Here is a 13,996-nt window from a genome sequence, read left to right as displayed (position 1 = left end):
TAAACTAATGGAATTTAGGCAAGATTTTCTTGATGGGTTAATGGTAGAGAAATATGATCACTCATCTAAACTTATAGTACAAGAAGTCATCCTGCTTATCTAGAAATAGTAAAATTTGCAGCTATGATAGTAACAGCTATACCACCCACTCAGGTCAGCGTGGAGAGACTGTTCTCCGCACTGAAAATAATTAAATCAGATTTAAGGGCTTCAATGAAAAAGGATCTGGCAGAAGGACGTTATTAATAAATTCCTAAGGACAAGTTATTAATACATTTTGGATATGTACTTTTGTAGCAAACTTAACTACCTATGCATTTAGTTTTAATTTCTATTGCACTTGAAAAAAATGTCATAATTTAGCCATTTAGCTCATACCTGTGGCCTTAGTTTAATAACATTTGGAGTAATGCTTTTCTAATTTTTAATTAATTCAATGGAATTTTAATTTTGTCATAGTCCTATGTTTTTTTTTCTTTTAGCATAAAGAAATTATTTTTTTTCCAGAATAAACAATAAAAAATCCACAATAGCATAGCTACAACCATTAGACTCAAAACTTTAAGGACATGGGTTCTTATGCAAGTATTTATTCTTCATGTAGTTCTTATGAAATGCCATCTTGTGTAATGTCATCAACTCTAACTGCAAACTACAAGCCATTAATTCTTTCCCAGATCTATCTATAATCCATGTTATTTTCTTCATACATACAACAGGGAAACATTTTCCTCATCTGTATATCATTTATAATGCATAGTCCTACTGTGGATACCTTCTAGCTTTGGCACCAGCTAATATTTCCACTGTCCAGCGATTTGCAAAAGTGCCAGTAAAACAGTAATGAGATGAATGACCTGCAAAGCTTGTTAAGGAACCACTTCTGCCAAGTTCACATACTCTTGCTCTTTTAATACAATGTTTAGGGACTTCAATATATAGAACATGCAAACATGGCAAAAAAAGACAAAGTTGCACCTTGAATAATGAAACATTCCTTCAGTATTGTCTTATATTTTTGTAGGCCAATAATGTATGCTATAATTAAATCAAGTAACAAGGATTAGATGGAGAGGACGGAAAAAAGTGCTCCATTTGCTTACAACAAAAGGACTTTAAAATCAAAACGCAAGAATATTTTAGAACAGCATTAAAACCAATCTAGCAATTTATACATTTCTAATAAACACAACATTTTAAACCAACATAGAACAAAGAGCAGTATAGCGCAGGAACTGGCCCTTCAGCCCACAATGTCTGCAACGAAGATAATGCCAAGACCATTCACCTAAACCATATCCACCATTCCCTGCACATCCATGTGCCTATCCAAAAGTTTTTAAATGCTACTATCATAGCTGTCTCCACCAGCACCCCAGGACGTACACTCCAGACAATCAACAAGCTCTGCAAAATAAAACTTGCCCGCACATCTATTATGATATAAAAGTCTGATTGTGTGTGTGTGTGTGTGTGTGTGTGTGTGTGTGTGTGTGTGTGTGTGTGTGTGTGTGTGTGTGTGTGTGTGAGTGTGTGTGTGTGTGTGTGTGTGTGTGTGTCTTTTCATATGTGATTCACATCTCCTCGAAAACCCGACGCGGTAACGGTGAGATTTTTACATATTCCGGGAGAGATTTACCTCATGATGTCCAAAATCCCCTCATCTGAAAATTTGATTCCTTATTGCCCGAGTTTTATTACTAAAATTGTTCACCAATCTGAGATCTTTTTTAAATCGAACGTGCTGAAGTGAGCTGATGACGTCACAATGCCTTTGCCCCTCACGGCAAGCTGCGCAAAATTTTCAAAGCGCTGCCTGCTGGGCAGTTTTCCAGAAGTGACGTCACCACCCTCCCCACCCCCACCCCGATTCTTCAAAAGACGCAGAAAGAACGAGCAAGTGGGCTCTGTTCTGCAGATCCCGACGGCTTCCGAGGTCACGAGCGCTCACGAGCTTCCCAGCTTGCTTTTGAAAAACTTTCTCCTCACAGCCTGCTGCGCTATGTTCCACGCGCAGCGAGTGAAGTCACCCCCACTCCCCTGCCCCCTCCCTTCCGCTGCTAACCGCTCCTCCCCACTCCCTCCCGCTGCCAACCGCTCCTCCCTGCTCTCCCCGCACCCCCCCCCGCTATCCACCTCGACTCGGGTTTCCAGTCGGGCCCTGTACTAGAGCTCTCTCTCTCTCTCCCCGGGCTCTCTCAGCTTTTCGCAGCCCGCTCGCTCGCCCAGCACCCCTCCTTCTCTCCCCCCATCCCCCTGCCCCTCCTCTTCTCCCCCCTCCTCTCCCTCCCCCCCCACTTCCCCCTCCCTCTCTCCCTCCCCCTCCCTCCCTCCTCCTCTCCCTGCCCCTCTCCTCACTCCCCCCTCCTCTCTACCCCCTCTCTCCTCTCTCTCCCCCTCTGTCCCCCCCCTCTGTGTTTGGTGGGTGGTTATGTGTGTATGACACCGCAGCCCCCCTCCTCCCCGCAACCGCGCGTTGAGGGGACAGGACCCAACGGGTCCCCCTTGGTCTAGTCTCTTTTAAATTTCGCCCTTCTCACTTTAAAGTAATGCCCACCCATATTTGTTTTACCCATCCTGGGAAAAGGTTCTGACCGTCAACCTTATCTATGCCTCAATTTTTTTAATACTTCTATCGGGTCTCCCCTCCACCAGACTCGATAGGCCAAATGGCCTAATTCTGCTCCTGTGTCTTATGAATTAGTGACCTTTAACATGCATGTATTTTGTGATTTCCAATTTGTTGCAATTTGTTATAGAAATGGAAAGTTGATTCCCCAATTCTGTAAAATGTCCCAAAATAATACCAACACACACAGAAATACTGCACTACATTTTCTATCATGTCAAAGAAGGGGCGGCACATAATAGAGCTGCTGCCTCACTGCACCAGAAACAAGAGTTCAATATCTGTGCGGAATTTATTCAAATAGTGCCAAAATTGTCCCTCTTGTATATAGACACAGTGGGCTGTTTAGCACATTCTGTAATAACCGGGGGATTGTGCTTATGTATGGTTTTAGACTTGTGAGCTGCATGCAAAAGTAGTATTTCACTGTACCTAGGTACACATGATAATAAAAAGACCATTGAATCATTCATTATTAATTATGGTCAACCAGGTTAGCATTTTTAAGGTCATAAAATTAATATGCTCATACCAATCTGTGGTGAATTTCCAACAGACAATTATTTGTGCAAAAGAAAAAAAAAGAGTAACTATAATTTTGAGGATTCTTTGGGGGAACGTTGAAGATATAACTGAATAAGTGCAATGCATTCTATATAGTTCAAATACAACCAAATTTATTTCTGAGGGAAAATATAATGAAAAGGAATACCTAACCTAATGAAATATATTTCTCCCCAGCCTGAGCCAGCTCTGTATAATTCAAAAAGAAATCGAATACTATATGAAACATTAAATATTCACTGTGTAAGAAGGAACTATAGATGCTGGTTTAAACCGAAGATAGACATAAATAGCTGGAGTAACTCAGCGGGTAGGCAGCATCTCTGGAGAGAAGGAATGGTGATGTTTCGAGTCGAGACGCTTCATCAGAAGTTTTCTTGAAAATGCATTGTCTTCTGTTTTAGCGTACAACATTCAAGCCACTGAATTTAAATGTTGCAGAAAGGAATGTGATAAAATATTGCACCCACTACATAAATTGGCCCATTCTCTCTAGAAATGCCAACAGCCCATCAAATTTTAGCATAAAGTCAACCAACTCCCTTACCTTTGAGCATCAGGTTGGGAAATAGCATTTACAAGAGCTTCAACTGCTGTGTCAAAGAGTTCAGCATTTTGCAGTGATGAAAATGAAGCCTGCATCAAAGATTCACAATCCATGAGAGGAATGTCCAGTTGCACCCAGCTTGAAAAGCACTTTAGAGCCTTCTGACTGATGAATACAGGGGAATCTGTCTGTAGCAACTGCTGAAGAAGAGGAAAGACTGCACCAGACTCTTGTGCTAGAGCATTTCGCACTTCACCTTTCCGATACTGAGGCAGACGGCTTGTTTGGAACTCTTCAGGGAGGACGGTTAATAGTTCCAGCAAAGCCATACATCTAGCTTTGCCATCCACATCCGAACTTTCAGTCTGGAACATCTTCACCATGTCACCTACTGCATTGGGCCATCTCGCAGGCATCATGTTGAGTGCCAACGATGCTAACGCCACACATAGTCTGGTGAGCACAATCTTGGAGCCAGAAGCAAAACACGCAATTTGATTGAAAAGTTGGGATTTCAAACTCTCATATTGATCTGAGGGTATATCATTCCAGTACCTTGAGATCTTGATGTGAAGAGCACTGGCTCCAAAGTATTGGATCTCAGGCACTTTATTTGGATTGAGCAGTGCCCAACTAAACTGCCAGGCTTGAGGAGAGATTTGTGCCTGCATCAGCCATTTCTGAGCCAAGTTCTTATTATCAATATTTGGATCATAGTACAATTGATGCAATGCCTGCAAAGATAAAGAGGGGAAAATATGAGAACAACACCCTCTACCCAATGAGAAAGGGATAGGGAACCGAAAGGAAGATATACAGATAGAAATCCTAAATCTGTCCAACATATCTGTAGTTTTCCATTAATAAAGTTAAACAAAGCATAATAACAATGTCTGCCCAAATAATATGCATTTATTTCAAAGATACAGAATTGAACCCCCCTCCCCCCCACCTACTGAGTCCACATCGAGCATAAAACATCCAATTACATCAGCGCTACATTGTCCCATTCATCCACTCCCTACACACAACTTACAGTTGCCAATTAACCTATAAACCCACACGTCTTTGGTATGTGGGAGGAAACCTGAGCAGCCAGACCAAACCCATGTGGTCACAGAGAGAACATGCAAACGCCACCCGGACAGCACCCATTATCAGGATTGAACCCTGTTCTCTGGCACTGCGAGGCAGCAGCTCTACAGCTGCACCAATGTACCACCCTGTATTGTGTAATAACAAGTCAAAAATAGAAACATCTTTTAATTTAAAGCAGTTGGAGAAACATAATCTGCAAACCAATTTGAAAAATAAAGTTAGATATTAAAATTCTACTTGGCAATCCAAGTATGTGAAGAATATAATCAAATACAATGAAGGAGGAAATGGTAAAGAATGTAGTCTTTGGCAATAAATAAGGACTCCAGTAATTACTGATAAGGAAGCAAAAGTGAAGACAATGAAAGAGAGCAAGGCCACAAGACATATGCTGAATAAGTGGTAGTAGCAGAATTAGCCCATTTGGCCCATCAAGTCTACGCCGCCATTCAATCATGGATGATCTATCTCTTCCCACTAAACCCATTCTCTTGCCTTCTCCCCATAACCCCTGACACCCGTACTAATCAAGAATCTATCTATCTCTGCCTAAAAAATATCCATTGAAGGCCTCCACAGCTTTCTGTGGTGAGGAAGCCCAGATTCACCCCCTTCTGACTAAAGAAATCCTCCTCATCTCCTTCTGAAGCTATTCCCTCTAGTCCTAGACTCTCCCTCTAGTGGAAACATCCTGTCCATATCCACTCTATCCAAGCCTTTCACAATTCGGTATGTTTCAATGAGATCCCCCGTCATTCTACTAAACTCCAGCAAGTACAGGTCCAGTGGCCGTCAAATGCTCATCATATGTTATCATTCTTAGAAACATAGAAAATAGGTGCAGGAATAGGCCATTCGGCCCTTCGACCTATATCAGCATATTCTTATTAACCTCCTCTGGGCCCTCTCCAAAGCCAGCACTTTCTTCCTCAGATATGGTCCCAAGATTGCTCATAATACTCCAAATGCAGCCTGACCAGCGCCGTAGAGCCTCAGCATTACATCCCTGTTTTTGGATTCTAGCCCTCTTGAAATAAATGCTAGCATCGCGTTTGCCTTCTTTATTACTGATTCGACTTGCAGATTAGCTTTTTGGGAATCCAGCACTCCCAAGACCGCTTGCACCTCCAATTTCGGAAATATTTATGGAAACAATGGGGAATAAAATTAGTCATACTGGTGAACCCTTCAGTAGTTCTGGAAAGTAGAGTGAGAGAGGGGAATACAGCAGTATTCTAAACTTAATGGAACATACAAGCTTGTAAAACTACATACCAATGAGACATACAAATACTGTGGATTGAGCCTTAAATGTTAGTCTGATGTAGACTACACTGAAGTACCTGGTAAGGTTTGAATTGTGCAAAGCATATCAGCATACAATGAATGAATGAATGAATAAGTGGCTAGTATTCACATACTAGCCACATACTAGCTCCGCCCACAAGTGACAACATGACATACAGTGACAGTTAGGAATGATACATAAAACATTAAATATTAATAATAAAACATCATTGATTAAACATGTGAATTAAATAAAATACCAGAGCAAAAGGAGGCTACAGATTTTTGGTTATTGAGTAGAGCCACTACTCGTAGAATAAATCTGTTTTTATGTCTGGCTGTGGCAGTTTTGACAGTCCGGAGTCGCCTTCCAGAGGGAAGTGATTCAAAGAGTTTGTGGCCAGGGTGAGAGGGGTCAGAGATGATCTTACCCACTCGCTTCCTGGCCCTTGCAGTGTACAGTTCATCAATGGAGAGGTTGCAGCCAATAACCTTCTCAGCTGATCGGACGATTCGCTGCAGCCTCCGGATGTCGTGCTTGGTGGCTGAGCCAAACCAGACCATGATGGAGAAGGCGAGGACAGACTCTACGATGGCCGTATAGAATTGAACCATCATTGCCTGTGGCAGCTTGTACTTCCTCAGCTGCCGCAGGAAGTACATCCTCTGTTGTGCCTTTTTGACTGTGGAGTCGATGGTAGCCCCCCACTTAAGGTCCTTGGAGATGATGGTATCCAGGAACTTAAAAGACTCCATGGACATGACTGTGGTGTTGTTGATGGTGAGTGAGGTGAGGGGAGGGGGAGCTCTCCTAAAGTCTACTATCAATTCCACTGTCTTACGAGCATTGAGCTCCAGGTTGTTGCGATGGCACCAGGAAGCCAGCTGTGTCACTTTCTGTCTGTAGGCAGTTCTTCTCCATCCTGGATCAGTCCAATCACGGTTGTGTCGTCCGCAAACTTGAGAAGCTTGACAGAGGAGTCAGTGGAGGTGCAGTCATTGGTGTACAGAGAGTAGAGGAATGGGGAGAGTACGCAGCCTTTCGGTGCTCCCATGCTGAGGGTTTGCGGGTCCGAGATGTGCTTTCCCAGCCTCACATGCTGCTTCCTGTCTGTCAGAAAGCTGATGATCCACCGACAGAGGGGTTCGGGCACAGTCAACTCGGAAAGTTTGGAGTGTAGTAGCTCTGGCACAATGGTGTTGATTGCAGAGCTAAAATTAACAAACAAAATCCTCATATAGGTCCCCTGGGGGTCTAGGTGCTGGAGGATGAAGTGCAGGCCCAGGTTGACTGCGTCATCCACAGATCTATTGGCGTGATATGCAAACTGCAGAGGGTCCAGCAGGGACCTCTGCAGTCCAGTTTGTGATATTTTTCAGCTTGGCCAGCACAAGCCTTTCAAGGGTCTTCATGACTACAGAGGTCAGTGCGACTGGCCTGTAGTCATTAAGACCAGTAATCCTTGTCTTTTTGGGTGAAGGGATAATAGTGGAGACTTTGAAGCAGGCAGAGACAGTCCAGGTTTGCAGGTACTGGTTGAAAATGTTTGTGTAGACCAGTGCCAATTGGTCGGCACAAAGCTTGTGTGCTGAACAACTGTCTAAATGTCAGGCCAAAATAAATAGTAGCATCCATGTTACATATTCTGGTTATAATTGTTTGTAGAGTCATTAACGATTTTGAGATAAAGGGTACAGAGGAACTTATCATGAAGACTTCCAATTTAATATTTAAATATTAGGAAGATGTGTTAGTTTTTGCAATATAATTGTAAGTATTAAAAAGTCAGAGACTGGTTATGCATGAAGTTGGCTGGAATTGAATTAAATGCAAGCCCCAATAAAATACCAGCTCTTTTCTACAAAGCAAACTAATTTAGAAAGGTCAAAGGATGAGAAAAACAGTCTGAATATTCTTAAAATGATTTGAAAAGGTATAAGCTGCAAAAGTAAAAGTATACCAAAAATATTTGGACCAACTAGAAAAGGTGAATGAAAATGCAATTCTGAGAAGAGCAAAATGATGCAGCAACTTAATTACTTTGGGACTATTACCAAGTTATTGAGCTACTACCTTTGGCGGAGAAAAAATATTTAGAATACCGTGGATAGATTAATGAAACTATTTACAGTGTGGAGTGACAATCTCAACAATAAGAGCATGAAGATGGTTTTGTATTCAACATTTATCTATTTCTTGCTGTATGAAAAGCTGTATTATCCTCACCCGTATTTTAAGATCTCCTTCTGCCCTCATTTTTAACCAGCCCGTTCCTTTTGCAGTCTCTCACTTCAGATGTTTCCCATCCAGCTCATAGCATTGACAAAGCTGGATATTTTTCCTGCTATCTTTTTTGTCATTGACACAAGTCGTGAATAGATAAGGGTCTAGTATTGATCCCTGTAGCATTTCATTAATAACAGGCTGTCAAGTTAAAAATGATCTGTTTACTCCAACTATATTTTTTTCTATTACCTTAACATTATATTCTTTTAATGTAATAATCTTTTATGCAGCACCTTTCCAAATTACTTCTGAAAATCTAAATACACCACATCTACTGGAATCTATTTATAACAGACCCTTCACCCCAACTCATTCATGCCAACCAAATTGCCTAACAGAGCATCCTACTTGCCTTCACCTGGTCCATATCCCTCCAAACCGCTCCTATTCATATACCTAGCCAAGTGGCCTTTCAATGTCATGATTGTACCCGCTTCTACCACTTCCACAGGCAGCTTGTTGCATATACATGCCCAGATCCTTTTAGATTCTTTCTCCCTTCATTTTAAAACAATGCCCTCTAGCTCCCTAAACCTGGGGATAAGGCAATGGTCATTCACCATATCCGTCCCTCATGATTTTATGTATCTCTATGATAAAGTAAAGTAAAGTATCCTTTATTGTCATTCAGACATTTCAGTCTGAACGAAATTGTATACATTGCAGTCATAACATAGAACATATCTGTTCCCCTCGATCTCATTGTTCAACTCACCATTTACTATAAATTTGGTTTGTCTTAGCAAAATACAAATACTTCACATTTATCTAAATCAAACTCCATTTGCCTTTCTTCAGCCTGCTGGCCCAGTTGACCAAGATCATGTTATACCACCAATTTTAGTGTCATCCACAAACTTACTAAACATGCAACCTAGATTCATATCCAAATCGTTAATATAAGTAACACAACGGTGGATCTGCACCAAACCTCTGGCACACCACTCCTTTCAGACCTCCATTCTGAAAAATCCTTTATCACCAACCTGTCTCACTCTCGAGAATTTTGCATCCAATTGGCTAACTCCTCTGAATGTCAGGTATCGAACTTTCCTGACTAGCCTACCACATAGTATCTCAAAGGCCTTGCCAATCCATGTAGACAATGTCTACTGCTTTCCCTCATCGATCTTCATGGTCATCTCGACAATCACGGTTTCAGCACTGCACCTGGCTATTATTAAAACCTTTAACCTTTGGGTACATGAAAAACCAGAGAACTTTTTTGAAACCCATGATACATATCAAATTGGCTTATTCGCTCTTGTAGAGAAGGAAAGGGGCTTTGGGGTTTCAGGTGCTGATTACTTGCACAGTATACATAGCTTCATGTCTGCATTCTTAGTCATGGTCCCATTATGGTCTATTCACTGAAGGGGGCAGAAAGTAGCCAAAATGGTTGATGCATGCTTTTGAATGAATGAATAAGAATGAATGAATAAGTTTATTGGCCAAGTATTCACATACAAGGAATTTGCCTTGGTGCTCCGCCCGCAAGTGACAACATGACATACAGTGACAGGAATGACACATAAAACATTAAACATTAATAATAAAACATTATTGATTAAACATGTGAAATACCAGAGCAAAGGGAGGCTACAGATTTTTGGTTATTGAGTAGAGCTACTACTCGTGGGAAAAAAAGCTGTTTTTATGGCTGGCTGTGGCAGCTTTGACAGTCCGAAGTCGCATTCCAGAGGGAAGTGATTCAAAGAGTTTGTGGCCAGGGCGAGAGGGGTCAGAGATGATCTTACCCGCTCGCTTCATGGCCCTTGCAGTGTACAGTTCGTCAATGGAGGGAAGGTTGCAGCCAATAACCTTCTCAGCTGATCGGACGATTCGCTACAGCCTCCGGATATCGTGCTTGGTGGCTGAGCCAAACCAGACCATGATGGAGAAGGTGAGGACAGACTCTACGATGGCCGTATAGAATTGGACCATCATTACCTGTGGCAACTTGTGCTTTCTCAGCTGCCGCAGGAAGTACATCCTCTGTTGTGCCTTTTTGACTGTGGAGTCGATGGTGGCCCCCATTTAAGGTCCTTGGAGATGTTGGTTCCCAGGAACTGAAAAGACTCCACAGAGTTTATACTTTGGCAAATTTCCACAATTTCAGGTAGATACAACCATTGCAACAGAACCAGGACTACAAGTGCAGCTAGTTCTGGACCATACACCCACCTTCAGTCCTAAGGCTTGAACATTGTCTACTGTACAAGACTTGGTATGGGCACATTTGGAGGACTGTGCACAGATCTGGTCCCCCTGCTATAGGAACGATGTAATTAAACTGGAAAGCGTGCAGAAAACATTTACAAGAATGTTACCAGGTTAGGAAGGTTTGAGATACAAGGAGAGGCTGGAAAGGCTGCCTTTTTTCTCTGGAGTGCAGGAAACTGAGGTGTGACCTTATGGAGGTATATAAAATCACGAGGGCCGTAGAACAGGTGAAAAGCCACAGTCCCCCCCCCCCCCACCCGGAGGAGGGCGTAGTGTTTTAAGGCGAGAGGAGAAAGATTTAAAAGGGACCAGAGGGTGCAATGTTTTCGTAGACAAGACTCATACAATTATGACATTTTAAAGACAGTCAGGAACATGGTTAGGAAAGGTCTGGATATGGGCCAGGCACAGGCTATTGGGACTAGATAGGTTAAGCAACTTGATGGGCATGGAGGTGTTCGGCCGAAGGGACTGTTTCCGTGTTGTATTGCTCAATGACAGAGCTTTTGTAGTATCCAGTAGTCTCGGATTATTGATATCACTTGGAGCAAATCACATTTTCTAAAATTGGTTTGTTTGATGCTGTGAATCTCAGGTGAAAGCTGAGTGGGATCATACATCTGTCACTTCTAATTAAACCTGCTTGAAAATGTTTCAATCGGCCTTAAATGCTCACATTTTTGACTGCTGCTATTATCAAGAATGTGAATATTCTTGATGAAGGGCAGCAGAGCTTCAGTCTGAAGCAATAGTTGCAAAATTACTTAGCTCTGTGCACTGCATCTGTTTAGCACAATCTAGTCCCAAATCACATCTTCACTAGGCTGGCACCCATTTTTACGTATACCTGGTATTGTCCCAACATGACCATCTGAACCCATCATTGAGGTGGGTTAATCCCTGTCTTGATAGTAACAGTAGAGCGAGGGATGTGCCAGGATATATTGTGCCGATGTTTATTTCTGTTGCTGATGGTCCTCAACATCTCATGGGTGCCCAGTTTCGAGATCTTCTTAACACAACTCTTGTGTCTTGTAATTCAACCAATTTTTCAACCAGTTTTCTTTTAAATGCATTCAAAGCTACAAGTTTCCATTCCAACAATAACTCATTAAAATACCTCGTGAAATGTTTTCTGCAAATCCATTTAAATAACATCCACAAATATGCCCTTCACGACCTCTTCAAAAAAAATTCAATTCTGTCAGGCATGACCCACCATTTCCCCAATGGACTGAAAATGTTACGGTAACTTACAAAATAAACGCACAAAAATAAAGATTATTAGCAGGGCAAAAGGCAAAATTACCTTGTTACATTTATGACTCTCCACTGATAGCAAACACATTTGCCAGCAAATGGTTTAAATATACCCATGTTGTTACGGCTCGGCAAGATCACCGATACCAAACTAGAATGACGAAGGGTGCAGCTTTATAAATAAATGAAAATGCCGTATAACTTCACCTTTTCTACATTTGCAACCGAGTAATCCAGATTATCCTCGCTCTCTCCTCTTTCACGATCCATTTTAACCGTTCTGCGAAGGAAGAATATCACTATTGTTGCTCTTTCTCTTCAGTTTAGTAACAGCCCTGTAGAGATGGAGATGGAGGGGGTGGGGGGGGGGAAGGGGTTGATGACAGTCGTGATGACCCTGTTCCCCAGCTTTCGCTTCCCTCCACCTCGGGGGTAACAGCTGAAGCAGCCCCTCGGATCTCCTTTGTGTCCGAACCACCTCGCTCACCCGCTTTACGCTAAATTATGTGAAGAGCGATTCATCGTTCGCCTTTAAAAATCACACGCACACACTTAGCGATAACAATGGCGATGCTCGGGAGGCTGCGGTTGCACGGACCGCGTCGGCGCCGCCTCCTCCTCCTCCTCCTCTTCCCCCTCCCGGGATGGTCGCTCACACCGCGGGCCTCCCTCCCTCCGCTGACAGCTCCGCGGCTCCTGGCCACGCCAAGACGTCTGCGCAACCGCCGGCTTTCAATTAACCCATTAATTTTCGAATGAACCTGCTTTACTGTATTATTTAACAAAAAGTGTTTTTAAAAAAACTAAAACATTTTGACGACAGAGTTATGAGCCGCCCTCTGAAACAATGACTCGGTAGCATAGAAATTGCCATGGGCGTTGCTACGGAGAGAGACCGGCCGACTAAGTGATGGTGTCCTTCACCGGGCCTTCCAGCATTCTGGGTGATGTAGTTCTATAGTGATGAGTCTCCCTATAGTCTGGATGATGTTGCTCTACACTGGGTTTCCATATAGCCTGGGTGATGTAGTTCACATTGGGTCTCCATATAGCCTGGGTGATGTAGTTCACATTGGGTCTCCATATAGCAGGGCTGCCAACTCTCATGCATTGAGCGCGAGAATCACGCATTTGGCCAAATTCTCACGCTCTCAAGCTGATCACAAATTTCTCACAGTTCCGGCCATAGAGCAGCTTCAGTTCAAGAGTCCCGGGCCGTCGGAGGCGTCGGACACTGGGTAGAAGCGGTGGAAGATAGTGGGGGTGGTTGGAGAAAGCATCCTGCTTGCCTGCTAGATATTCACTGAATGTAACTGCAGGAAAAATATTCCCAATGTTGGGGGAGTTCAGAACCAGGGGTCACAGTTTAAAAATAAAGGGTAGGCCAGTTAGGACTGAGATGAGGACAAACTTTCTTCACACAGAAAGTTGTGAATCTGTGGAATTCTCCGCCACAGAAGTCAGTGTAGGCCAAATCACTGAATGTTTTCAACAGGGACTTACATTTAGCTCTTGGGACTAACGAAATCAAGGGAAATGGAGAAAAAACAGGAAAGAGGTACTGATTTTAGATGAACAGCCATGATCATATTGAATGGAAGTGCTGGCTCGAGGGGCTTGAATGGCCTATTCCTGCACCTAATTTCTATGTTTTTATGCTTGAGTATATGGCAAAACTCGATCACTTGATTTTGAAGCATTCATGCATGGTGGTGGTATAATGTAGTCATAGAGTGATACCGTGTGAAAACAGGCCCTTCGGAGCAACTTGCCCACACCCGCCAACATGTCCCAGCTACACTACTTGCTTTTGGTCCATATCCCTCCAAACCTGTCCTATCCATGTATCAGTCGAACTGTTTCTTAAATGTTGGGATAGTCCCAGCCTCAACTACCTCCTCTGGCAGCTTGTTCCATACACCCACCACCCTTTTGTGTGGAAAAAGTTACCCCTTAAAAAGTTACCTCTTAAAAATACTTTGAACAAAAAACATTCAAATCATATTTCTACAATGCACTAAAACATGATTTTAATACATCAAATAGTCCCTACCGTGGGAGGGGGAACACCCCCCTCCCACACCCTCCACCCCACTCCAAT

General features: G+C 42.8%; 1 protein-coding gene across 1 annotated transcript in view; it reads right to left on the bottom strand.

The window, feature by feature from the left end:
• Positions 1-12,672, bottom strand: part of ipo13 (importin 13) — a 118,493-nt gene extending 105,821 nt beyond the window's left edge. The window contains exons 1-2 of the mRNA XM_033028636.1: positions 12,103-12,672; positions 3,741-4,474 (exon numbers count right to left, since the gene is read on the bottom strand). Coding sequence (XP_032884527.1) covers positions 3,741-4,474; positions 12,103-12,165 — 797 coding nt within the window. The 5' untranslated portion in view covers positions 12,166-12,672. The remainder of the gene's footprint in view (positions 1-3,740; positions 4,475-12,102) is intronic.
• Between the last annotated feature and the right edge of the window lie 1,324 nt (positions 12,673-13,996).

Source organism: Amblyraja radiata, chromosome 10 (genome assembly GCF_010909765.2).
Source record: "Amblyraja radiata isolate CabotCenter1 chromosome 10, sAmbRad1.1.pri, whole genome shotgun sequence".
Lineage (NCBI taxonomy): Eukaryota > Metazoa > Chordata > Chondrichthyes > Rajiformes > Rajidae > Amblyraja > Amblyraja radiata.
This window is presented reverse-complemented; position numbering and strand designations above follow the sequence as displayed.